General features: G+C 36.4%; 1 protein-coding gene across 3 annotated transcripts in view; it reads left to right on the top strand.

The window, feature by feature from the left end:
* Positions 1–19,926, top strand: part of plppr2a (phospholipid phosphatase related 2a) — a 35,613-nt gene extending 15,687 nt beyond the window's left edge. The window contains exons 3-8 of one of the 3 annotated variants that reach the window (XR_013821211.1): positions 1,435–1,623; positions 12,432–12,552; positions 14,177–14,427; positions 15,488–15,664; positions 16,839–17,382; positions 18,614–18,685. Coding sequence is in view for 2 of the 3 variants with exons in the window: in XM_079870821.1 (XP_079726947.1) it covers positions 1,435–1,623; positions 12,432–12,552; positions 14,177–14,427; positions 15,488–15,664; positions 16,839–16,966; positions 18,614–18,722 (975 nt within the window). In the remaining variant the exon portion in view is untranslated. Of the gene's footprint in view, positions 1–1,434; positions 1,624–12,431; positions 12,553–14,176; positions 14,428–15,487; positions 15,665–16,838; positions 17,383–18,613 lie in introns of all 3 variants that reach the window. The other 2 variants (XM_079870821.1, XM_079870822.1) reach the window with 2 other exon arrangements.
* Positions 19,927–22,948: the final 3,022 nt, after the last annotated feature.

The raw sequence follows: 22,948 nt of genomic DNA, 5'->3' as shown, positions 1-22,948 counted from the left end.
GTTTGCTGCCAAATTCTTATTACTAAAATATGTCCAGATGTTTTCTAAATTTTCTAAATTAATATAAAGATTATAAGATTTTTAATTTATTTTTACATGACATTAGAGTCATGTCAACCATTTACCAACAACAAATTCTTATTTTTAAGCACTTTATTTTTCTTTTCATTTTCGTTTTGTTATGCATTTCATTCAGAATAAATATTTTATAATAATTTAACTATAATACTAAAATTATATTTTTTATTAAATATATTCATATTATTTTCATATTAGTTAATAAAATAATGTGAAATATTACAATAGTATTTATAATATTTTCATTTTCTTTTCATTTTCATTCAGTTCAATTCAATTTCATTATGCATTTCATTCAAACATTATGTCCGTGTGTGTGTGTTTATTTTAATAAACATTAAATTGTTTATTTACTATTTTCAGATTATTTAATACAAATAATGTGAAATATCACAATATTTTGAATATTTTATTTAAAATTGTAATATTGTTTTCATATTATTTACTGAAATAATTTGAAATATTACAATAGTATTTTAAATATTTTATTTTAATTTTATTTTATTATGCATTTCATTCAAACATATTTTTTATATTTATTTCATATTTTCATATTTTTAAATAAAAATAATGGAAAAATATTACAATAGTAGTTAGAATATTTTATATTATTTTCATATTATTTAATAAAATAATGAGAAATATTACAATAGCATTTATAATATTTTGATATTTTATATTATAATATTTATTATTAGCCTACTTATTGAGTAATTTTAGATTTTTTATTTATTATTATTATTATTTTATAGACATATTGAAATATTATAATCACAAAATGTTTGGCCAAATCATGCAGCCAAACAAGCACAGCAAACCTGATATATATATTCAGATTTAAATGCATTATATATATATATATATATATATATATATATATATATATATATATATATATATATATATATATATATATATATTTATAATGCATTTAAATCTGAATTTGTGTTATAAAGGTTTAATGAGAAGCATACAGTAGTGTGTAAAAAGGCTTGAATGAAAGCAAACTCATTTTGAAAGTCGCTAATGAGCGAGTTCACACCCTCGTTGTGTTTCACACACATCCAAAATGTCACGGACGTGAACACACGGACACACACACCGTGAGCCAATTTGTGTGTGCTCAGGCTCAAATTCACGCTGTCCCTCCCCGCTGTTTCTCTCCACATCTTTCCCCGCTTTCCACTCTCTCCTCGCTCGTTCTGTGAAGCTTTCCTGGTAGAACAGCGTGTAACGTTCTCAGTATCACGACACCGGAGTGAGTGTGTGTGTCTCTGTGACTGTGGGCTGACACACAGGCTGTGGCGGAGCGTCTTCATCTCTGGTTGTAAAGCGTGGATCATGTTCTATTTTCAGCTCGTGATCATGGCAGGAACCGTTCTCCTGGCGTACTACTTCGAGTACACGGACACCTTTCCCGTACACATCCAGGGATTCTTCTGCTTCGATAAGACGTTCTCCAAACCGTACCCTGGACCGGACGAAAGAAGTAACGTACCGCCGGTGCTCATCTACTCTCTGGTCGCTGCGATTCCTACTATGATCGTGAGTAGCCTCTGTCTTCCCTTCATTCCTCTGTGTGCTTGTGGGTAGAAGTGAGACTCAACTTTAGTTTGAGTGATAAAGGATGAATCATCATTCATTATCTGGATATATATGTGAGCTATACGCCTACATGTAATGTGATTTTGTGTGTGTGAGAGAGAATCCAGAATTCAAAAATGTACAAAACAGGCTTTATTATGTAATGAAGGTTATTTTAGGACTAATCATTTTGTATGTGACATTATTTTCCTAACCCAACCCTCTGATATATCAAAAATGGAAAAAAATATTAAATTATTATTACCATAATGTGGGGAAAAAATCATATATTAAAGGTAGGGTATAGGACTTTTTTTTTTCATAAGCACGTTTTGTTATTCTGGTTGAAACTCTTTGCATGTCCTAAAAACAATCAATAATAGAAGTGGTCTAAATATTAAAACATGTACATATGTCTTCTGTGGAAGTCTCGGGACCAAAACAATGTTCGTCCAATCATTGCATTCGGTCCGAATGCAATGATAGGATGTCGTACCTGACTGTCAATGTATGAATTTCCATACCTCCGTACATCTGCTCGCGCAGACATCACACGTCAATTGGCAAAATTGCAGAAATTGCCTACTTTAATATATAATAATATATTATTTAAATAGTAAAATATTTATGAAATAAATTTAAAATGTTAAATAATATTATTTTATTATTGTAGCCTAATTGTATTTAAACATGTATTGTTTTAATTTGACAGTAAAGTGTTGACATGACAATAATAACACAATGTTAAAAAAATAAGCATTTTCTTTTTTTTCTTTTATGATTTAGAAAATTTAGAAAACATCTGGGCATATTTTAGTAATAAGACTTTTTATATTTTAGAAATAAGAGTTTGAAATTGATGTCATTACAATAATATTTACATTTTTTTTGAAATTAGAGATTTTTTAAAGCATTTTATTTTTATTTAATGAGAAGCACAATGTGTGTAAAAAGGCTTGAATGAAAGCGAACTCATTTTGAAAGTCGCTGATGAGCGTGTTCACACGTTTTCATTTTGTGTCTGGACAGGTTTTCATGAGATTTACCCAAGTGTTTTAAAGGGGGACATTCAGGTGCCGTTTACAAGATACCGTTTTCAACTAAAAATGCTAAACTTTTTATGCAAACTTTTGTAAAAGAGTTTCAAAGTGCAAGTTTTTGAAAACGGTAGTTTTGAAAAAAGTTTAAAGTTAATCCCTAACTGAGATTTAAATAAGAGTTTAAAGTAATGGAGCAACAGGATTACATTTTGTCTATCTTAAATGTAAATTAAAACCAGGATAAAAAATAATAATTATATAGCTTAAATGTAAGATTGGTGCAACAGAATTAGAGCAACCTCTGAACAACAGTAGACCGCAGCTATAACTGGATGTGATGGTTTGTAGGTGCTGGTTTTACTGGTGTCTCCCTGCCACGTTGTGAAGCGGAGGCAACAGATTGTGGGACCACACGGATCTGCCTCCCTCCTTTTTCCGAGTCTGTCAGAGCCACGTGTGGTACATGTGGGCATGTGTTTCTGAGCGAGTGTATGAGCCAGCAGTCGATCTGAAGCCTGGAGTACGAGCTTCATGTACGAGTGTACTGGCATGAGCTGCCAGAGCCAAAACACACTCACACATAAAGTACAGCCAAGTGAAGACGAGGCCGAGAGACGCATGAGAAGGTGTTTGAAATGGAAGACAACTTCTGTTAGATTCATAAATAAGGGAAAGTACAAGAAATCAAGCAAGGCATAGTGGGATTGAAACACGCGCAAGAGAGTCATTTAGAGATGTTATGATGGCCGGCAGAGGCAATGATTGATTGAGAATGAGAAAGGGAATGAAATGTGCGACATCTGGTGCTTTTGCCCATCGGGACAGAGTCACTTTCTGTCCAAAACAGAGTGACACGGTCACCCAGATTTTATTATGGGGGAATATCATGCATAAAATACACTACAAAACTCAAAAACAAGTGATATTGTGAAATATTATTACAAAAACTGGATTTTCAGCGTCATTACTCCAGTCTTCAGTGTCACATGATCCTTCAGAAATCAGTCATGATGATTTGATCCTCAAGAAACTGAGCAATTCTGATTATTATCAGTGTTGAAAACAGTTGTGCTGCTTCATATTTTGGTGGAAACTGATAATGTTTTTTAGGACTCATTGATGAAAGCCTATAGGTATTTATATTTTAGACCTGACGGGATGGGTTTCATATATGCGTCATTCGCCCGTGCGTGTCTCGTCATATCCGTAAATAGGGAAAAGTTGCTCCGGCTACTTTGACAAAGCAAAAGTTTTGGATCGGTAAGATTTTTAATGTTTTTAAAAAAAGTCTCTTCTGCTCATCTAGGCTGCATTTATTTGATTAAAAATACAAAAACTGTAATATTGTTAAATATTATGACAATTTAAAATAACTGTTTTCTATATGAATATATATTAAAATGTAATTTGTTCCTGTGATCAAAGCTGTATTTTCAGCATCATTACTCCAGTCTTCAGTGTCACATGATCCTTCAGAAATCATCCTGATATGCGGATTTGATGATCAAAAAAACATTCATTATTATTATCAATGTTGAAAAAAGTAGTGTACATTTTTTTTTCGGATTCTTTGATCAATAGAAAGTTCAAAAGAACAGCTTTTATTTGAAATGGACTCTTTTGTAACATTATAAATGTCTTTACTGTAACTTTTGATTCATCCTTGATTAATAAAACTATTGATTTATTTAATTTATTTCCCCCAAAAAATAAAAGAAAAATTCATACTGACCCCAAACCTTTGAACGGTAGTGTTTAGTGTTACAAAAGCTTTCTATTTCAGATAAATGCTGTTCTTTTGAACTTTCTATTCATCGAAGAGTCCTGAAATAAACATGTAAATAACTGTTTTCAACATTGATAATAATCAGAAATGTTTCTTGAGCATCAAATCATCATATTAGAATGATTTCTGAAGGATCATGTGACACTGAAGACTGGAGTAATGATGCTGATAATACAGCTTTGATCACAGGAATAAATTACACTTTACTGTATATTCATATAGAAAAAGTTGTTTTAAATTGTAATAATATTTCACAATGTTACTGTTTTTTAGTATTTTGTAAATGGAGCCTTGGTGAGCAGAAGAGACTTTTAAAAACATTAAAAATCTTACCGATCCAAAACTTTTGACTGGTTGTGTATATAATTCAAATTATGAAAATTGTAACATTATGGTATAATAGCATGTGTTCTGTACTGTCTTTAATTCTTGCCAAGTTGAACAACAGCAGTCGAGGGAGTGTTTGAGAGTTTGCAGCTTCATTTGGTGCGGCAGAAATCACTTACAGGACCTTGACTCATATGACCCACAACCGATGAAATGAAGTGTTCATCAAAAAACACACACCACTGCCCATGGGTGACATGACATCAGTCATCACCATCAAACACAGACATCACCAGTTTTAATGGCTTATATGTCAGCATGTTGGCCTGAGCTCTCTAAAGTCATATTCAGGCGTTTCAGAGAGCCTTCCTGTAGCGCTGAGTGACACGGTTCCTGTAGAGAAGAGACGTCCAGATCAGTCTCCAGCTCTTTCATTAAACTTAAAGACATTAAAGACACGTTCTCTTCATCACAGACTACACAAACAGACATCAGTGCTTCATTTTAGATCTGTTGGAATGGTCAGTCTCACCCAAACAATATTATTTAAATCTCTTTATCAGTAGTTATTTTCTTGTTGCATTTACTATTATTATCATCTATGAAACTCTAGAGAGCGCAGGCTGATCGGTCCTTTACATCCAGTCTGCAAGAAATCACATCATTACCTCATGGCACAAGCTGATTGGCTTCTGCTGATCCTGCAGCCAATGAGATTGCTTGCTTAACATTTACATAGTCTGGTTCATTGTTTGCTATAAACTACACTGTTAAAAATTTACTGTAAAATTTACAGCAACTTACTGGCAATTTTGGTTGCCAGTAAGCCTGTAAATTTTACAAGAGTACTGTAAATCATAAACTACAATTATACTGTAAAATTATACAGCACACCTGTAAAAGCAGCAAAACAAGAGCAGCTGTGAATTTACAGTTCTTTAATGTAATCTTTACAGTATGTTACTGTTATTAATAATGTACTGAATTAAAACCTGAGATAACTCACTTCATTTGAGGAAATTGATTGGTCAGTTGCCATTAAATATTTATACTGTGTATCAGAGTTCATCTGAACCCCTCCACCTCCCCAGCTCCACCTGCCTAGATCTGCTATGGGATTTATGTATATTTATCAGCATATCTTACATGTTCACAGCAGCGTCTCTGTGTATCTATTACCAGTAGCAAGTCCATACTTGCTCTGCGGCAGCAATAATAATCAACAGCTATTAATAATAATAATAATTATTTCTATTATTAAATGCAACAAGGAAATAACCAAGATTCAAACAAAAAAGCAAGAAAGCATCACTAAGATAAAATAAAATGTGTAGCATAAAAATCAGAAGAAAAAACTAGGCTTCCTGTGCCACATCTCTCACCACGTCTCTCACCGAATTTGATGGAGTGTTTTCTGTCACCTGTTGTACATTCTCGCTGAGACTTCAAGCTCTGACCACTGAGGCTGAGATGTCACTCAATGTACAGCCACAAATCCCATCAAGCTCTCTGTGGTGTGTCTGACTCTCCTCATCTCTTTTCAAGTGTGACACTCTTCTGGAGTAGAATTGGCTCCAATTCTAAGTTTCTAAAATCTGATGAGAAACTGTTTGACAGACAGACCTTCAGTTTCTAATTATCATGTCTGACTCTAGAGATTCCTGGTTAGATGTGAACGCTCCTGTGAAAAGTGGACACTGAGAGCCCTGAAGCTTTTATTTCTAAATAGTCTATAATAATTGTTTTCCCAAGGAAAGATAAAAAAAAAAAACTCTCATTCAAATACACTCACACATGTTGTGCAGTTCATATTGAGGGCAGTGAGATTAACATTTAATATGGTTTGGTCTTACAAGAACATGTTACATCACAGGGTAGAAAAATACATTTGGGGAAAATACAATATTTCCAACATCGCTGAGGTCTGAAGTGCAGCTGGATTCAGCCATATCAAACTAGCAGCATTTTCATCTTCACCATCTTCTGACTAAAACATCTCATGTAGTGATATATTGAATATTCCATTTCACAGTCAGAGAAGTACTTTTTACATAGACAAACAGAAGTTACCTTGATTTCACATAACCAGATGTTCTTCGTCGGTGTATGAATGAGTGAGTGAATGGGTGAATGTGAGGCAATATTGTAAAGCGCTTTGGTGGCCATTGGGTCTGTGAAAGCGCTATATAAATGCAGTCCATTTACCATTTCTTCAGCCAAAATTATTAACAATAATAAAAATAGTTAAAGTTAGTTTTGTTTCGGGGATAAAAAGGTTGTCATTTCATCAAAGGGTTCTGCACATTCTCTAGTCAATTCTAGCCTGCAGAAGTGTATATACTGCATCAAATAATGAAAAAACCTGAATAAAAGAGTGTTCACAGTGATGATTAATTTGAAGGAAATGTGAGATCAAGAGACTGTAAGCATGAGTGATAGAGACTGATGAAAGAAAGCCAGAGATAAACGCTCTCTCTACACCGTATGATCAAAAGAGCCAAAATCTAATGTTGAAAGAATGTCAAAAAGAAGCCATTAATAATTTATTATGTGCTGCTCTAAAAGTTATTTTCAAAAGCTGTAGGTGTTGTAGGTAACCCGTGTTTTCTGAGAATTTGATAGCAGACTATATGATTTAAACTCATGATCAGATCATGTTGCTGTTGTTATTGTGACTTCTGTCTTCTGTTTAGCACTGAAGGAAATGTGTAGGAAAAAGTTCATGCTGCTGTATTTCACATACAATTAACATATTCATCTATCACAAGCTTCAAAAATGACAAAGGTGACATGAAACCACCACAAAAGTGTTACATATGACTTGTGTGCTATGTTTAAAGTATGTTTAAAGTCTCTTTTAAAGCACAAAATGATCAAATTTCATAGTCTATAAAAACCCTTTTAGTTGCTTGGTTGGCCATAATACTTCCCTAAACCGTTTTAACAGATAATTCCAGTATTGTGCTTTCATTTATGAGGTATAAATATTTTGAGGATGTTTGTGCTCTGCTCAGGCATTAGACAGGTCACTAGATTGTTAGGACTGGAGATTAAAATCTCCATGACATCAATATTGACAATTCTGAGTATTGCAGTATTTATTATAAATATTATGATATTATTAATCTTTATTAAAAATAACTTCCCTTCCCTCTAACATCTCTTCTGGTCTCTGATGATGTGTTTACTGGTGTGAGGGCGGGGCAACCTGTCACTCACATGAGATCCACCAATAGCAAACCACAACCATCTAATAATTTCCCACAGGGCAAAATCAAGCCCCGCCCTAAATTTGTTCTTGTTTGAGAAGCTATTTCACTCTAATATAAGTCGCAATAGAAAAGAAAAAACTATCGCACTTTCTGTTTCATGCCATCTTTAATTTATCAGCTACATAAAATTGCAGTTTTATCTTTCAGCCTGATTCAAGGTGTAAACTGCATCAAAACAGTCTAAATATAAGCGTTTGATGGCCAGAGTGTGTGGAGTGTGTGGAGGGTGAACAGTGATGCCACCTGAGAAAGCGGAGCAGATGGCACTGGCTACTCGAGGGGGGGAATGAACTGGCATTTTAACATATGTGACCCTGGACCACAAAACCAGTCTTATGGGTCAATTTTCTTAAATTGAGATTTATACTTCATATGAAATCTGAATAAATAAGCTTTCAATTGATGCATGGTTTGTTAGAATAGGACAATATTTGGCCGAGATACGACTATTTGAAAATCTGGAATCTGAGGGTGCAAAAAAATCTAAATATTGAACATTTATGTTGGCGATTTTGCTGCATCCACTCACAAAAATATAATTTTTAGATATTTTAGGTAGAAAATTTACAAAATATCTTCATGGATCATGATCTTTTCTTAATATCCTAATGATTTTTGGCATAAAAGAAAAATCAATAATTTTGACCCATACAATGTTTTGTTGGCTATTGCCACAAATATACCCGTGCGACATGTGACTGGTTTCGTGGTCCAGGGTCACATATGTCTGAACTGTGCACCTCTCTGTCGTGGCAGGACTGTCCACTCGTAGCCTCAGGGAAGAGTGCGTTTATGGTCTGTTCTGCATCACAATAAGAGCGAAGATGAAACGGGGTAAAGCTGCAGTGTCAGGCCTCTAGGCTTTCATTCGGTTTCATCACACATAATAAAAAAAGCATCGCTTGACTGTCTGGTTTTGTGTTGTGGAGCTCAGGAGATGAACAGAAGGTGCTTTTAAATGATGCAGATGAATTTATTTATGCATATTTTGGATTATCTTTACATAATAATTTCTATCAAATAACAAAGTTTTCTTTTTTTTAAGAAATTAAGACTTTTCTTCAGCCAGGACACATTGAGTTAATCAAAAGTGACAGTAAAGAAAGACATTTATATTGTTACAAAAATATTTTTATTTCAAATGAATGCTGTTCATTGGATAATTATATTCTTCAAAGAAACCTGAAACAAAATGTATCATGGTATATGAAGCAGCACAACTGTTTTCAGCATTGATAATAATGAAGAGAAATGTTTCTTGAGCATCAAATTATGATATTAAAAATGATTTCTGAAGGATGACACTGAAGACTGGAGTAATGATGATGAAAATTCAGCTTTGATCACAGGAATAAATTACATTTTAACATATATTCACACAGAAAAAAACAGGGTTTTTTTATATTTTTTTAAATATAACTGCTTATGTATTTTTGATCAAATAAATGTAGCCTTGGTGAGACTTCTTTCAAAAACATTAAAAAAAAATTAAACTTTTGAATGTTAGTTTATATGTTAGTGTTGTGGAATCTCTTCCCAATTTCATCTGTTTACCTAAATAATAAACATCCGGATGTCTTTGATTCACAACCCATCTCAACGAGCGACGTCTTGTGGTTCCATCACAGAGAGCCACAAAATTACTTTCCAGAACATTCTCATTCACAGTTCCATGCTGGTGGAACGCTCTTCCCACCCTAATCCGGAATGCAGAATCCCTGACAACTTTCAAAAGACATCTGAAAACCCTTCTCTTCCGTGAGCACTTAACCTCATAAAAAAAAAAAAAAAAGTTTTTTTCCTTTTTCCTTTATATTCCTTTAAAAAAAAGGCTTTTTCCTTTTTCCTTTATATCCTCGCTTATCGGGCTTATGCTACTCTGACCAATGCCTGAACTTCGTATTTTGAGCACTTCTTGCGTTGTTTCTTGCTTCTTCACGATGACTCACTTAATTTAGTCTTAATTTGTAAGTCGCTTTGGACAAAAGCGTCTGCTAAATGACTAAATGTAAATGTAGTTATGCAATATGATATATTACTTTGTGTTGTTTTTGTCCATAAATAGGATATTCAGTAAAAAAAAAAAACAGAAACTTGTATAAACAAAGTAAATGGGGTTAATTTTGATGTCATGTTGACTTAATGAATGTTAACTAAATGTAAATCTTGAGTTTTCCATTTGAATTATTTTTGAGGATTTTCTTTTCTGTGCTTTGATCTCATATAATTTACTATAGTATCAAATGATTATATGGTGGGAATCAGACATCATATCCTGCCGGTGACACTTTCCTGCCCTCAGTTGGGAGCCGTTGTGGTGTTGAGATCTGCTTTATAATATGAGAAATATAATATGAGAAACATGAGCCACAAGCCTAATCGCCCATGACAGGCTCTAAAAGCTGATAGAAGGATCTAGAAACTCGGCTTTATCTCATCTAATGGTGCGTTATTCACACTTCAACTGATGTTCACACTCTCACAAACACACTATATTAGATGCACAACCACAACAACATCGCAGTTCACCCAAAAATGAAAATCGGTCACCCTTACGATGATATCGTTCCAAGCCCTCCAAACTTTCTCTTGCTGCATGAGTCACATGGACTGACTGTTGGTCATTCCCTCACTGATGTCAGTGTGTGTCAGCGGTCAGGTGCTAAACTGGGAAATGTGTGAGGTGAACTCTAAGTTCCTGTCCCTCACTGTCTCATCCCTGACGTATCTGTCTGTCTCTTCCAGTTTAAGCTCATGGATTTGATGTCTGTGTTTATGGTCTCCTGTTCTTCTGCCACCAGGGACGTGCTTGTATACCAGTATGGTTCAGATGTTTCGTTCAGTGTTTCAAAGCATATTTACTGTGATAAACAGGAAAATGATGCATTTCGATTGTTGTTCAGAGTTTATTCAGTTCTGTTTTCAAGATCATCAATTGTTAAATTAGTTCAGTCCATCTATAAAGCAGCTTTGGAGAAAACAGATGTCATTGTCCAGCTCAGTTCAGTTCTCATACAACAGCGTCAGTAAAGTCAGATCAGGAATATTGTTGAATATTAAGTGTCGCCAACTAAGCAAGCCAGAGGCGACAGTGGCAGGGAACCCAAACTCCATCAGGTGACAGAATGGAGACAAATAAAAAACCTTGGGAGAAAGCAGGCTCAGTCGGGGGCCAGTTCTCCTCTGGCCAACGAACAAACATGAGTGATTATGATTCAGGATGCATCACAAGTAAAGGTTTTTAAATGTTAATGCACTTTAAATCAAAAATTGAAGTTAGTAATATTTGGACGAATTGCATAATCTCAACAACATGCAAATATTTAAGAGGACTTTTAGTATTACTCACTTTATTGATTATTATTATTTTTTATTTTATTATTATTTTTTTTATGATCTCATGCATCCCATTACATTAATTTTTTTTTCAATATGGCTTTCAGTGTTACTCTTTTTTTTATCATTTGAGTATTTTATTTATTTTTAAAAGGTTTATTGTTCCCAAGTAGATGTTCTTAAAACGTGAATGCTCTTAAAATAACAAATTTAAATGTAGTAAAATTTCCATAAATTACTTAATTTCAAAAAATGACTCCATTTTTAACTTGACTTTTAGTGTTACTTATATACAAATTGTTTATATACAAGTTATTTATATACAAATATGTCTCCGATATTTTAGACATCCCTAATTTTCACAACACGTTTTCTTTCCCAATCTCTTCTATGGTTTATGTTTGTCTTATAAAAGTCTTTTGCATTTTGATGGTTTCATCAGCCAATACTTCACTGCACTAAACACATGTGGTCGACACAAACCTTATTCTCATAGCAGGTGTAATATGGGCTGTATTTTCTTTTACCTTGCATACTTTTGTTCATAGTTTTTAAACACAGAATGACATTATTGACCAATCAGAATTGAGCTGTGTTATTATAATTATGAATAATAAATTAGCTTTTACTGTTTGCATTGCAGAGGAGACATACAGTATTAAACAGAGAACTGATATAAGCGTAGCTCTTACATTGCTAAGCAGAATTAGTCACGTTGATGAGCTGTTACTCTTCTCAACCGTTACCAGGGAGATCAGAAATAATGAGGTTCTGGTGTTGGCATTTGAGAACAGTGAAGATGAGGGACTATTAGCAACTCATGATTCAAATTCTTATGGAGGCAGAAAATGCCTGCTTAGAAAGAGTATGCGCATGTTTCCCTGCACTCGGATTTCAACCAAATGGAGCTACGAAGCTACAATGATGTCAAAACAAATGGGGTGGAGGATGTTCTGGTGGGCTAAAGCAAGTCTACTGTTTGATTCATTCGTGTGTTTTCCTCTTCAGATCCTGGCTGGCGAGGTGATGGCGTTTTTCATGAGGTCAGAGGGCGCGCAGGAGAAGACTATAGTCACCGCCGACTGCTGTTACTTCAACCCCCTGCTGAGACGCATCATACGCTTCCTAGGTACACTCAGTGAAGAAGAACTAACAGTGAACCTTTTAGGATGAGGGTCAGGACATTTAGGGAATTGGAGAAAATATAGTTGTTCATTATAGGTATAAAAGCCATTTTAATGCTACAAATTATGATATTAAAGGTTGTATCAGTGATTTCAGGCCCCAATTTTTTTTTTATCACATTCATCTAATCTTTCCTAACGATCCGCTAGCTGCCCGCCCCATAAGCATGCCGTCAAAAAAACGCGTCTCTAAAGGCAGCCTAGGCTCTGAGATCTGCACACAAAAACAAATGGTTTCACCAACCACTCAAAACCAAAACAAATAGTGTTCCAACCAATCACTGACAGGGGGAGGGTGTTGTGAGGTTTTGAGCCAGCTTCTTCTTCAGCTCGACTTCGCATGCAGCCGTGCACGAGCACAAAACCTCACAACACCCTCCCCCTGTCGGTGATTGGTTGGAACACTATTTGTTTTGGTTTTGAGTGGTTGGTGAAACCATTTGTTTTTGTGTGCAGATCTCAGAGCCTAGGCTGCCTACAGAGACGCGTGTTTTTGACGGCATGCTTATGGGGCGGGCAGCTAGCGGATCGTTAGGAAAGATTAGATGAATGTGATCTCTTTTTTTGGGCCTGAAATCACTGATACAACCTTTAAAGTCATCATCATACAATCTTAAAAATAAAGGTTCCAAAAGGTGTTTTGATAGCGAGAAACATTTTGGTTCCCTAAAGAACTTTTTAGTGAACAGTTTTGGATGGTACCATGGATGTTAAAGGTTCTTCAAATGCTAATAAAGAACCTTTATTTTTATGCAGTTTGTGTTTAATGAGCATTTTTCATCAACATCAAGATTTCTTTAGGTGAAAATATAAGATAATGCATGTACTGTAAATATATATTTTTAAGTGCTGTAACTGAATACCAAGTTTTCAGTTTTCAGTTTTTTGTTTAAAATAGAAATATTACAGGTTATTTATCAATTAATTAAAGTTAATAAGAAACTAGAATTAGAATTAGAAAAATGATTTTTTAGGATAATTTCAGATGAAGTGTCACACGGTGGGACACGACTGTTACTATTTTACTTTTTAAACAAAATAAATATTTATGACCAATAATCAAATATAATTGGCAATATTGTAAAAAAAATATATATATATATTATGACCAATAATTAATATGATGGACAATATTATTGAGTTTTTTTATTTATTTTTTATTTTAACCAATAACACATATAATGGACAAGATTAATAAGTTGTTTTATTTTATGACCAGTAATAAATATGGAGGCTAATATTATACATATATTTTATGTGATTTATATTTTCAATATTCAATATAATATCGGCCAGCTGCATAAACTCTGACTATTCTTACAAGTTAGTATAATACAATTTGTTTATCATATTATTTATCATATAAAAAGTCAGTTTCATAAAAAGGTACATTGATCGGATTCAAGAAAGACTAACTACCCCTAACTGCTAGTTGGTCTGCTAGACTAGTTCATAACACAGTGGCTATGTTATGCAATTGGCCTATGCTCTCCAATTCATCAGCAGTCTTAATTTTTACATGTTTTCGCATGCGTTTCTGATGCCTTTCATCTGTGTTCTCTCACTCAGGTGTCTATACCTTCGGCGTGTTCACCACCACCATCTTTGCCAATGCTGGACAGGTGGTGACAGGAAACCAGACGCCTCACTTCCTGTCAGCGTGCAGACCGAACTACACAGCACTGGGATGCCATTCCAACTTACAGTACATCACTGAGCGCAAAGCCTGCACAGGGAACCCTCTCATAGTCGCATCTGCACGCAAATCCTTTCCCTCCAAAGACGCGGCCCTCAGTGTTTACTCTGCAGTGTATACCGTGGTGAGTGTAATGAACCTAGATCTACTTTATTATTTGAGTGATTTAGTGACTGAATCTGAAATTACTCGTACTGACAGACAAACCATAGAGTTCAGCAGCTGTAAATCTTTGGATTTATACGCAATCTCACAAACTCCAGGACACAAAAGTAATTGCTGGAAAAAGCAGTTCACGGTCACACCACTATGAATGTCAGTGTTTTTCCAGCTGATTTATGGTAGTTAACACTGGTCTGGCTGGTGCACCAGTATGGCCATGTCACCAGCAAAAAATGGAGAAACTGGTTGGACATGTTCCTTCTGGTGAATCTGGTCAGACAAGAAAGTCTTGGTGTTAAGTGTCAGGAATCACACCTGCATCAGTGTCATTCTGTGAAACAGGTGCCTTTTACCTTTAAAGACCATTTCTGTAAGGTTTTAAACTTTCCTTTAGACAAATAAAGTGTTAATAAACTGCAAATTAAGATAAATATGATTGGATTTTCTGAACGTGACCAGATGGCCGAGGTTATATATATAATATGTGTATGTACACTCTTAAAAATGGTTCTAAACAGTACCAAATTAGGGTTATTTGGCTTGTAACAATAGCAGAACCCTTTTTTATAAGGTTCCATAAAGAACCATGCTTTGAAAGTGCTATATAGGACCTTAATGGTGGTATAAATAACATTTTCAACCATATATTTACATTTAAATTAGTATATTAGTATCTTCATATTATTAAAACTACTGTTATTAATATTATTTTTAAATATTATTTATTAATATTGTTTTTTAGTCCTCTATCTGCCTGAAAGAAATTAATACTTTTATTCAGCAAGAATGCATTAAATTGATCAAAAGTGACAGTAAAGGTTAAGGGGTAGAGTTAGTGTAAGGGGGGAGAATATACAGTTTGAACAGGATAAAAACCATTACGCCTATGGAGAGTCCCCACAAAGATAGTGAACCAGACGTGTGTGTGTGTGTGTGTGTGTGTGTGTGTGTGTGTGTGTGTGTGTGTGTGCGCGTGTGTGTGTGTAATTGTATCAGTCACCACTGTCTGCCTGTGCTTGCAGATGTACGTGACGCTGGTGTTCAGGACTAAAGGGACGCGTCTGACCAAACCCACGCTCAGTCTGACTCTGCTGTGTCTGGCCATGTTGGTGGGTGTGGTCAGAGTGGCTGAATACCGCAACCACTGGGCCGACGTCCTCGCTGGATACTTCACTGGCGGAGCCATCGCTGTCTTCCTGGTGAGAGTTTGTGTAGTGGGATAAATTAATACTGAAATTACAAGATAATTGCACGCATGTATGCAGTTTATATATAAAATGCATATATAAATGAATGCATATACACTACAGTTTAAAAGTTTGAGGTCAGTAAGTTTTACAAGAAGTCCACAAGAGGACTTTAAATTGATCAAAAATGACAGTACATACATTTATAATTCTATTTCAAATTACTTTAATTCTAAAAACTTTTTAAACAAAAAAAATCTTAGCAACCCCTACTTTTGAACGGTAGTGTATAACCAGGTGTTCATAATTCAGAGTTTCAGTATCACTTTAGATGCGTCATCAAACCTGCTTGTGGTTAAGACAACTTGCAAATTTCTACAAAATATTGATAAGGCCCTGTTTACATCTGGTATTAACATTCGTTTTGGTCGATCGGATCACAAGTAGATGAGGGAGGCACATTCTCGTTTACACCTGGTGTTTTAATCCGTCTCTTTTGTCCACTTTAAACCACTTCTGTCCTGATTTCTTTGAGTGGAGAGTCTATGGGCAGGTAAATGTATGGGCTTTTTCAGATCTTTCAATCGAATGGACAAAATAAGCTCATGCAATTCACATATGAACGCGGCCGGAGACGACAGAAAAACATATGGAGAGCAGCAGCAACTTTTCGTTTCTGCTCTGAAAGCCTCAAGATCAGCCGAACGCTATGAGTTTGTTGTTAGAAATCATGAATGGTGAGAGAACATTGAGATTGGTATGTTTTTCATCTTCAAACCAAACTTGGGTCTTCAGCCGACAAAGTTTAAATCCTTTCTGGCTAGCCCATATTCCCATATTTTTTACGCTTTAGATCAGTAGGTGGAGAGCAGGCGTCTTTTGAGGCTGTTTGAACACATTCAACCCCATGAGCATCTACTCTACTAAAGCAATCCGGTCGAATGTGTTTTCAACTACCTCGGAAGTGGTCGAAAGTGGACAAGCTCAAAACGTTTTAGACCCCGTTTACACCTGTATTTAGCGTCGTCCACTTGTGATCCGATCGACCAAAACACATCTTAATACCAGGTGTAAACAGGGCCCAAGTGACCCCTCTCTCCATCACACCTTCTTCTCTTTATTCCATCTCTATCTTCCTTCGCTCTACTCTCTCTCTCTTTCTCTCTCTCTCTCTCTCTCTCTCTAGGTAACGTGCGTGATCAACAACTTCCAGCAGGCAAAGCCCCCACCCCCACCAGCGCGACCCCAGCGTCCGGAGTCAGTGCTGGGCATGCCCATGATGGCGCTGCCCTGCGTAGAGAGTCCACTTGAAAAGTTAAGTGGCACTCAGGTAAGGGGTGGGAGTGGGTTAGTGGCAGGACTGCACACATAAGGGGGATGGATTACGCCCCACCCTCTCCTTCTGTTTTTTGACCCAGTGGACCCTAATGTGACTCCCTCAACCCACCCAGCCCTCCTTCTCCCTTTAGTAGCATGACCAACCTGCACAACCCAAACACCAACCCTGCAAAACCCACTGACGCTCTGGAGGATTGTTCTGCTCTTTGTCCTGAAGAGACGTTGCTATCACTTTTATAATAGAGTATCTGACAAGCAACAAAATGTTTAGGGCCATTAACTCATTGATTCCTCAATGGGCTGATGGAAATTTAGCGTCTCTAGAAAGTGGACTGTGTAGCATGTGGAATGTCAAAGGCGGAAGGCAATTAGATGTGAAACATTACGACAGTGTGAGTTTCCCTTCGTAGGCCACCCTCATCCTCCTCACTTTTGAAACTGCTTTGACTTTTTTTTCCTCTCTTTGTCACATCGACCATTCAGTCATCCCTTTTCTCCCTCAGTCTTATATTTTGTTTAGTGATGAACCGAAAATTTCTGGCCGAAAGAGTGACGTTCAATTGGCGCTTCTCCAATTATGCGTTTTAACTGTGTCAGAGTCTATTTTGTGCACAAAACTTGGATAAGCTACAACAGGTAAACATGTCAGCTGTGTGGACACTAGTGTGGTGCCAATATAAGCTTTGTGCTTTGTTACTTTTTTAATTTGAAATGAACGCAGTGAAGCGACGCAACTGACACTAGTGGGTCACATGACAGTGACAACACACATTCCTACTATGTAGATACTGTAGAACGCACTTTTTTTTAATGGTCGTGAAGTAAGTTTCAAACCAAATGTAGTACATATACAGTATGCGATTTCGGATCCAGCGAAAGTCTCAGCTTTCAGATTCCGTCAGTTTTATAATGAAACTCCAACAATAAAACTGTCGTTCTGACGCTCTTAATGTGGCCTGACAGATCGCAGCCACCTCAGTTCAAGCAGCAAGCGAACCAATCACCTCTTTCTCTTTATTACTAGTTATAGAACAAAATAAACATGAATGAACATCAGAAGGTATGTTGAAAGAAACGGTACAACCAAAGTACCTCATCATGTCTTATTTAATCACTCAATCAGTGCCTATAAATCAGCTTGTGAACAATATATCCTGCAGCATTACATTTACCTCAGAAAAGCCATTCAATTAACATAAACTCGATAGTTAGCTGAAAATGACTATAGAAAGGAGCATTTTAATAAATATATGCACTATAATACTTTTTTATTATACTTAACCTGTGATGTTTTCATTATTTAATGTCTGAATAAATCTGTCATAAAAAACAGTTTTTATTACGGACACCATTTAAATGTTTATATTTCATTAACAAACTGGAGTAGAAACATAATTCTCTTAGTAAAAATGTTAGGGTTTTCTGCTTTAAATTTGGTCTCAGTGTTTTGGTTAAAAATACATTTCGGTGCATCACTTAATTTTAATTTCCGCAGTTTCCACCTTCCAGTCTTGGTTTCTCATCCTTTCTCTTTCCCTCTCTCTCTCTCTCTCTCTCTCTCTCACTCTCACTCTCTCTCTCTCTCTCTCTCCCTTCACACACTCTCTCTCTCCCCCCTTACAGACTCCAAGGGGATCTTCATTCACTGAGATCACATGACCATCAGCCTCATCGGTTCCCCGTCCCCCCCGATGTCCTCATACCGTCTCGCTCCATTTCCAGCGAAGTCTAGACCAGCCGTCCCAGCACGCGCGCCACTGCGCCGCCCACTCCGCAGGACACTCCTCCACTCTGCACCGCTCCTACTCCACGCAGGTCTAGATTTCCTCACCTCCAACCCTTCATCCTCCATCATCCTCCATGCTGCCCATAGGGCCTCCACAAACCGCTCAAACAAACAACGTGAAGCACTTTTAGAGAACCTGCTCGAAGATCTCGAACGCCAGAAGTCACAGGTAGGCGTCTCACTCTTGCCAGAGGGTTTGTTTGGACTGTGGGTGGAGGATTCGAACGGATTTTTTGGGTGGAAGACCTCAAACCTCAACCTGACCTATTTCCTCGGGAACCGATGAAGAAGTCTTGATCAGCTTTTGGCTGAAATGCAGAACTTGATTTTTACTGCAGATATTTCAAGTCATATGTAAATACATGCACAGTTTTATTCTTCTTTTGGTTAAAGGCATGTCTATTTTTTTTTTCTATTTTGTTCATAGTACTGATTAAGTTTTTATATTCATCACATGGAGTATCTATTGGTTGTCTTTGAGTCATGTTCACTATGCACTTGGGACAATCTCATCAGCATCAGATATCTGGACCATATAAGTGCACATCAAGAATTCCCTTAGGGAAAGACTTCTAAACTTGGACACGTTCTTGATACCAGCTCTTATAATAACGTTTGGATGCATCGTAAAGAATTGTGATGTTTAATGACATACACACAAAAACTCGACCACAGCATTCTTTTTCATATTTAATGTCCAGTTTTTGATTTCTCCACCAGCTAGATGTAATTCACAGTCTGACGTGAGCCGTCATTTTCATTACTGTCGCCCCAGACACAACACAGCACTTTCAGACACTAGACATTCTTACAGTTTGTCATCAAAGACGGATTGGATTCTTCGTTTCTGAGGAGAGAAAAGCAAGAATTGCATCCCATGACGTCAACAGAACAATAAAGACAACATCTGTATTGTTGTTGCTATTTTTGTGAAGGTTTTCAAAAATGCAGTAACTGAAGGTCAGCTAGTTTCTTTCTTGTATAGTGAATGACCTTTTCACCATGTGTTACTAACAGGGTTGTGCACCATACAGAACTGAATTGAAAATGGCATTTAATTTACAATTCGATTCCCGAATTTGAATTGAGGAAGTGATTGAAATTCAAAGAAACTCAAGTAACTATGGTAATTTGTAACTAGAAAAGCAACGTCTGTAAAGAAAGCTTCAAATGTTGGTTGAATGGATGGATGGATGGATGGATGGATGGATGGATGGATGGATGGATGAATGGATGGATGGATGGATGGATGGATGGATGGATAGATAGATAGATAGATAGATAGATAGATAGATAGATAGATAGATAGATAGATAGATAGATAGATAGATAGATAGATAGATAGATAGATAGATAGATAGATAGATCTATCTTGTGGGGTGTAGCCAATTCAGTTTAAATTCACATTTGTAAATTGAAAGGGAACCCATTCTGAATTTTGCACAACCCTCATTAGCAAGTGTGTAAAACCTTTGGCTGTCATTTTATATTGATGATGTTGTGAAAGGACCTTGCAATGAAATCATTCCTGCTCTTTGCAAACAGCACTGGATGCCTTGTAGTACAGTGCGATTTAAACGTTTAAAGTTATTTGAGCTATTTGATGATTGGTTAACATTAACCAATAGCCTGCACTGCCTGGGTGAGGAGAGCTCAAAAGGAAAGTCATTTCGGTAGTGGAGCTAAATTGAACATTTTGAAGAAAGATTAAAGAGGACCTATTATGCCCTGTTACAAAGTCTTGAATTTGTTTTTGGGATCTACTAGAATAGGTTTTCATTCCTGAATGTTAAAAAACACATTATTTTCTGTCAGTAACGCTCTGTTTAGTTCCTGTCTCTATGAAGCCCCTCCTTCTGAAAGCTCGGTGTGCTCTGATTGGTCGGCTGGATTAGTGTGTTGTGATTGGTCAAAAGCTTGGAGTGTGTTTCAGAAATGTCACGTCCCTTACCATAGCCGTGAGTTTTAACACACTACTAATTAATTCAACCACGCTTCGTCCCTTTATTTTGCGTATGCCTTGGGCGGGAAATATATTGTGAATGTGCTCATTCCTGGAAGAAACTCAAGACTGCAATGGAGGCATTTCGGGGAGTTCAGAAACAGTGTTACTGATATAGAGAATAACTCCCTCTGGAGTGACTGTGCTTTTTAACTTTGCAGCAACAGCAACATTACACGAAAAGAAAGTTGAAAATGTAAAAAAGCATAATAGGTCCTCTTTAAGACAAACATTATTTTCTTTTGGAAGAACATGCACAACTGAATCATTCTAGATCTGGAAAATGTATAGAGAAAGTACATTTTAAACAAATGGTTTGGTGTTTCAGGCAGCTAAAATAAAGTGATGTTCACAGATTCATGTACAGATTTGAGGTTCGACTATAAATGATTTTGTGTGTCAGTTTTTCTAAACTGAGGATCATGAGCATGTCAATTGGATGTATGTGCTGTACCATAGGCCAAGTTTTGTGCACTACATTTTATTGAGCTCTGTTAAATTGGTTTGTCTATTTTTCAGATTTTTTTTTTTTTTTTTTTTTTTTAAGTTTTGCTTTGATTCACATTTTTTTAAACTTTGTGTTTACTTTGACTAATTGTTTGGTACTGTAAGTAAGCTGTGTATACAAACTGTGTACTTTAATCAGATGAGTGTAAACTCTCCACCTAGTTGCACTCCAAACGGATGAAAATTAATGTTTGTAACATTAACTGTGAAATCTAATCTGTCTGATGCCCCCTCAGCCTTTACATCCCGGCACCAGGTCCAGCCTCTGCCACATTCTGTGCTACGTACAGTTACTGTCTCTGTTGTAAGAGCACCATGCTTCACATGCTAAGATACACATTTACACCCTTAAACATTCCTTAAAGGTGAAGTGTGCAATTTTTATATGACTGGGGAACTGCATCAACAATAATTTTAAACATGTTTCCCAAACGTCTGCTATTGGTCAGACAAACAGAAAGCCCCACCCCCAAACTCACGAAATTGGTTTAGCCAATGGGATTTTCAAAGAAACTGAGCAAGAAAAGATCTACAATCTTTACACTTTTGGGGGGGAATCAAGCTATGAATTATTAATTTATAGTTTGCATATTAAACGAGGATACCAGAAATAATTTAACATGTAAAAAATGACTCACTTCACCTTTAGAAATCTTTTACCTGTAACTCTCAGCTCTCTTATTTCTTCTTTCATACACCCAATTAAAAAAAAAAAAAAAAAAAGAAAGGATATTTGTACAGTTTTGCAAAAAGTCTTTTTGTATTAAAAAAAATGCACCGGATTAATTTATTTACTTTGGTGATCTTTATTTATATACACCCAACAAGTCATTGATCTGTGTTTTGGGTAATTGAATAAAGTAAAAGCGTGACCTGCCTCTGACTTTTTCTGCGACATCATTATTAAAGGTTTTGTTCACTGCGTGAGGCCTGTTCCATGTTAAAGGAGCAGTAAGCGATTTCTGAGAAATCAGCCCAAACAAACACACCTCTTCCTTCACTGCTCCGCCCCCAAAATGCACGAACACGCAATGCAAGAGTGGATGTCTCTTTATAATAGCTGAAGTGTTGCGAAATAATGTTTAGTGAAGAATAAAGCGAAGATGACGAATGAACAACAAGGAAGAACAAACAATTAACACACACACGAGTACAGACAAGCAAGAGTTGGTTGTTGGTCGCCAGCAGCTCCAGACAAACAATAACACTCAAAACTGTCCAGTTACCATAGCTAACATTACAACAACAGCATATCTTGGTTCTGTGAAACAGCAAAACCGATGTTACTCACGTATGGAGCAGAAACAATGCAACCTCTGCATCTGTTTTCAGGCCATCCTGCTTCGGTCTCTCCAGCGCTGCAAAGCATAATAACGCGGGTCCTAAAGCTCTTGCCTGATCATAACCCTTATTTTTCAAGTGATATTCCTTTGACCTTTTCTCACTTGTAATGTCTCTCAGCCATCTCTCTTTCTACAGTCTTTTTTCTAATCACTTGCTCACTCTCTCTCCTCCCCCATCATGATTAGACACGCCCCCTACTGCTGAATGGCTCACTCTCTCCTCCCCCATCATGAGTGACACGCCCCTTACTGCTGAATGGCTCACTCTCTCCTCCCCCATCATGAGTGACACGCCCCCTACTGCTGATTGGCTCACTCTC

The sequence above is a fragment of the Squalius cephalus genome (genome assembly GCF_949319135.1).
Source record: "Squalius cephalus genome assembly, chromosome: 1".
In the NCBI taxonomy this organism is placed as follows: domain Eukaryota; kingdom Metazoa; phylum Chordata; class Actinopteri; order Cypriniformes; family Leuciscidae; genus Squalius; species Squalius cephalus.
The sequence above is the reverse complement of the archived record's forward strand: the minus strand, read 5'-3'. Positions and strand labels throughout refer to the sequence as shown.